The 4400-nt window shown below is 46.5% G+C and overlaps 1 protein-coding gene across 1 annotated transcript; it reads left to right on the forward strand.

The window, feature by feature from the left end:
• BIRC5 (baculoviral IAP repeat containing 5) lies at window positions 1–3648 on the forward strand. Its single transcript, XM_077458657.1, has 4 exons — window positions 1–246; window positions 1113–1222; window positions 1719–1836; window positions 3431–3648. The coding sequence occupies exons 1-4, from the start codon at window positions 97–99 to the stop codon at window positions 3530–3532; spliced, it is 480 nt and encodes a 159-aa protein (XP_077314783.1). The 5' UTR covers window positions 1–96; the 3' UTR covers window positions 3533–3648.
• Window positions 3649–4400: the final 752 nt, after the last annotated feature.

Genomic DNA, 4400 nt, shown 5'->3' on the forward strand with positions numbered 1-4400 from the left:
GCGATTGGCCGCGCTGGTCACGTGGGGGGCGGAGCCGCACTTCCCGTGGTGCACTGCGGTTTCCTGTGACGTCGCCCGTGATTTGAACGTCGCGCCATGGTGTACGGATCGCCGCTCGTCCTTCCCGAACCCGCCCCGGGGGAGCCCGAACTACCGGAGGAATGGCGGCTCTACCAGCTGGACACCCGGGTACGGACCTACAGCAACTGGCCGTTCACCGAGGGCTGCGCCTGTACCCCGGAGAAGGTGAGAGCCGGGGGGAGGGGCAGAGGACCTCTCCTCATAGATAATAATAAGGATCGATATGATGGGGGGTCCCAATAGGAAGGATGTGGGGGGGGTCCCAATAGGAAGGATAGATGTGGGGGGGGGGGTCCCAATAGGAAGGATAGATGTGGGGGGGGGGTCCCAATAGGAAGGATAGATGTGGGGGGGGGGTCCCAATAGGAAGGATAGATGTGGGGGGGGGGGGGGTCCCAATAGGAAGGATAGATGTGGGGGGGGTCCCAATAGGAAGGATAGATGTGGGGGGGGGGGTCCCAATAGGAAGGATAGATGTGTGGGGGGGGGTCCCAATAGGAAGGATAGATGTGTGGGGGGGGGGTCCCAATAGGAAGGATAGATGTGTGGGGGGGGGGTCCCAATAGGAAGGATAGATGTGTGGGGGGGGGGTCCCAATAGGAAGGATAGATGTGTGGGGGGGGGGTCCCAATAGGAAGGATAGATGTGGGGGGGGGGGGTCCCAATAGGAAGGATAGATGTGGGGGGGGGGTCCCAATAGGAAGGATAGATGTGGGGGGGGGTCCCAATAGGAAGGATAGATGTGTGGGGGGGGGGTCCCAATAGGAAGGATAGATGTGTGGGGGGGGGGGTCCCAATAGGAAGGATAGATGTGTGGGGGGGGGGTCCCAATAGGAAGGATAGATGTGGGGGGGGGGGGGTCCCAATAGGAAGGATAGATGTGGGGGGGGGGGTCCCAATAGGAAGGATAGATGTGGGGGGGGGTCCCAATAGGAAGGATCGATATATGGGGGGGCGCATTAGAGTTTCCTATGTGAGGGGGTGTGGTTGGCAATGTAGTTGTGATGACGCTCTTCTCTGATTGGTTGCAGATGGCGGAGGCCGGCTTCATTCATTGTCCCAGTGGGAACAGTCCTGATGTGGCTCAATGCTTCTTCTGTATGAAAGAACTGGAGGGATGGGAGCCGGATGACGACCCGCTGTGAGTATGGGGGAGGGGCGGGGGTACATTGTAATGATCCGGTTCTCATGTCAGGGGGGGGGTCGATTTGGTGACAGATTTGGCTTCTGGTGAAATAGGGAATGTCCGACTCGGCCCAAACACACCATTTAAAGGAACGTTAACATGGAGATCAACCGAAACCATTGAGATACACCAACACATGAAGCCAAACTCCAGAGAGTTACTGATTTTGTGTGTATATCTATATAAATGTATTTATATATTTTTTTCATATTCAGCACCGCACGACTGTGGCATCGCTGCATAAACGAAGGGGTGTTGTTTCAGGGCTGTAATCAACTTTGTCAAGCCAAAAAGTTGACAAAGGGGTGGTTCCAGCTCTGAAACGCGTAGCCATGCCTCTTCTTTTTATTTTTTTTACAGTGCTTTTACTTGAAATATGATCTCCCTATCTATTTACTAGCAGGATAAGTTCCACTTTAATGTAAACCTTGTCATTTCATTCCCCCCGCAGGGAGGAACACAAGAAACATTCTCCTCACTGCTTATTCCTGACCCTGAAGAAGAAGGCCGAGGAGTTGTCGCTCGTTGAATTCCTCAAGCTGGATAAGGAGAGAGTCAAAATAAAAATGGTGAGTGAAGTTTAACCCAAAACTTCTTCTTCTCAGTGGTGGAGAATTTCCAGAATTGTGTCCAGTGTTGGGATTGACCATTCTGGGGGGAGTTGGGGCTCTTGTCCTATAATTGGGGGGGGGGGGGGGGGTGCAGGTCGGATCTTATGTTGGGGCTCTTGTCCTATAATTGGGGGGTGCAGGTCGGATGTATTGTTGGGGTCTTGTAGCTTTCTGTAGTGTCTGGGAATATTACAAATACATGTTCATCTGTTTGTGTATCGACCACTGAATGGAGGGATAGGAATCCCGCCCCCTGGTGGCTCCCTCCCGGTTCTGGTATTTTTTGCACTATAAACAAAAAAACCAACAATTTTTAAGGGGGGGGGGGGGTAAGCTTATATTTTACTCTTTTGCTATAATATCCTGCATAAAAGGGGGAAAAAAAAATTCCTCAGTTTAGACCAATATGTATTATTCTACATATTTTTGGTAAAAACAAATTCCACTAAGCATATATTGATTGGTTTGCGCAAAAAGTTATAACATCTACAAAATAGGGGATAGATTTATGGTGTTTTTTTTTATTTATTTATTTTTTTGTGGGACTGCAACATTGCGGTGGACACTTTTGACACTCTTCACCTTGATCACCACTGATCACCTTATAAATGTCGCTGGCAGAGAAGGGGGTTGTAACACTAGGGGGGCGATCAAGGGGTTAAATGTGTTCCCTGGGAGGTGTTTGTCTGTATGGAGGGGCCGAGTTGACTGGAGGAGAGAGATCGCTGTTCCTAATTTGTAAATATAATGCACAATACTAGTAAAAGTTTACTTTAAATGTAATTGTAATGCCTTCTATCACCTCCAGTCTATCGGCCTCCACCTTCTCTGGGTTCAGATGCTGATCTTCCCCCGCACACCGTCTTTTAAAGTTATTGTTTTTTATTTATTTTTTAAAACAAACAAGTTATACTTACCTGCTCTGTGTAATGGTTTTGCACAGAGCAGCCCCGATTCTCCTTTTCTGGGGGTTCTCCTCCCTGCCTTCAGAGTGCCCCAATAGCAAGCTGCAAATTTTAGTATAGAGCGCCCCCTATAGCAAGGTAAAAAAAAAAGTCTGCCATAAGCACCACTCACTTCCTGTCCAGGACTACAAGTCCCATGAGGCATTGCTCCTCACATATCTTGCTCTACTTGCCTGTCAGAACGGGGATCTGTGTTGTTTACGCTGCCGGTGGCCGGCGGACATGGAGCCCGCAGACCGCCCTGTGCGCCGCCCCCCCGACGTACAATGACAGCGATATGCACAGGGGAGCCAACCTGCCACAGTGCGGCCGAGGCGGCTGGTCCGTAACGAGTTAGTCGCACAGATGTGAACGGTACTCATTGGGGGGGAAGGAGGGGTGCAACCTGTCATGTGACTTTGGGGTCCAACTCGCATGGCAAGTCGCACAGGTATGAAGGGCCTCGGGCTTCCTCTGACTTGTTACTAATGATAAAGATGATCGAGCACTTGGACGATCGGAACGTCCTGTTGGCCTCTTGAGCTCTGGCAGGTGGAAGGTCTTCGTAATACATAATCACTATTTAATGGTTCCAATCTTTTCCCCAGCAAAAGGCCATGACCAAGCACATCGAGAAGTTCCAGACGACGGCGCAGACTGTGAGGAGCTCCTTGGAGAAGCTGGATAAAGAGGACGGGGAGGAGTCCTGATCTGTAGTGTTACATTGTACATATTGTTTATATTCTCTTTCCTGTAAATCTTTCGGCCTGTATTGGATTTTGTTTTTAAAATGTTCAGTTATTAAATCTTTTCTTTTCACTTTAAATGTGTTGCCATTTATTAAAAGCGGATTTGTCACTACAACTTGCAGTGAGATTTAGGGCTGCAACTAACAATTATATTCATAATCGACTGGCGATTTTTTTTTTTTTATTTTATTTTTTTTTGTCATAATGGGGTTAAATAACTAATTATCCCTTTATAGCACAAAGAGTAGATAATCGCTACTATAAGGGGTTAATTTATATTGTGAAAGTAATACTATATTGTGTGTATGTATGTATAATTTTTATTTTATTTTTTTTGCACCTAGAAGTAGGCTATATGGGCATTTTAACATGGGGTCAGACATGAACGGAGATATACACCCTTTTGCACTAAAAGCTGAGTTTTTTTTTTATTTATTTTTTTTTCTTCTCTTCGTGGATATAATCATTTTTAAATATAATGCACAATACTGGTAAATACTGGTCCCTCGCGGTTCTGGTATTTTTTGCACTATAAACAAAAAAAACAAGACTTTTTTTTTTTTTTTTTGCTATATCCTGCCTAAAAGGGGAAAAAAAGATTCCTCAGTTTAGACCAATATGTATTCTTCTACATATTTTTGGTAAAAAAAAAAAAAATTCCACTAAGCATATATTGATTGGCTTGCGCACAAAGTTATAACATCTACAAAACGGGGTAGATTTATGGTGTGTGGGTTTTTTTTTTTTTTTTTTTTTTTTTTTTTTTTGTGGGACTGCGACATTGCGGTGGACAATCGGAGCTAAAAATAGCCACTGATCACCTTATAAA

Source organism: Lithobates pipiens, unplaced genomic scaffold (genome assembly GCF_037356315.1).
Source record: "Lithobates pipiens isolate NorthernLeopardFrog02 unplaced genomic scaffold, aLitPip1_a1.2 Scaffold_28, whole genome shotgun sequence".
NCBI lineage: Eukaryota > Metazoa > Chordata > Amphibia > Anura > Ranidae > Lithobates > Lithobates pipiens.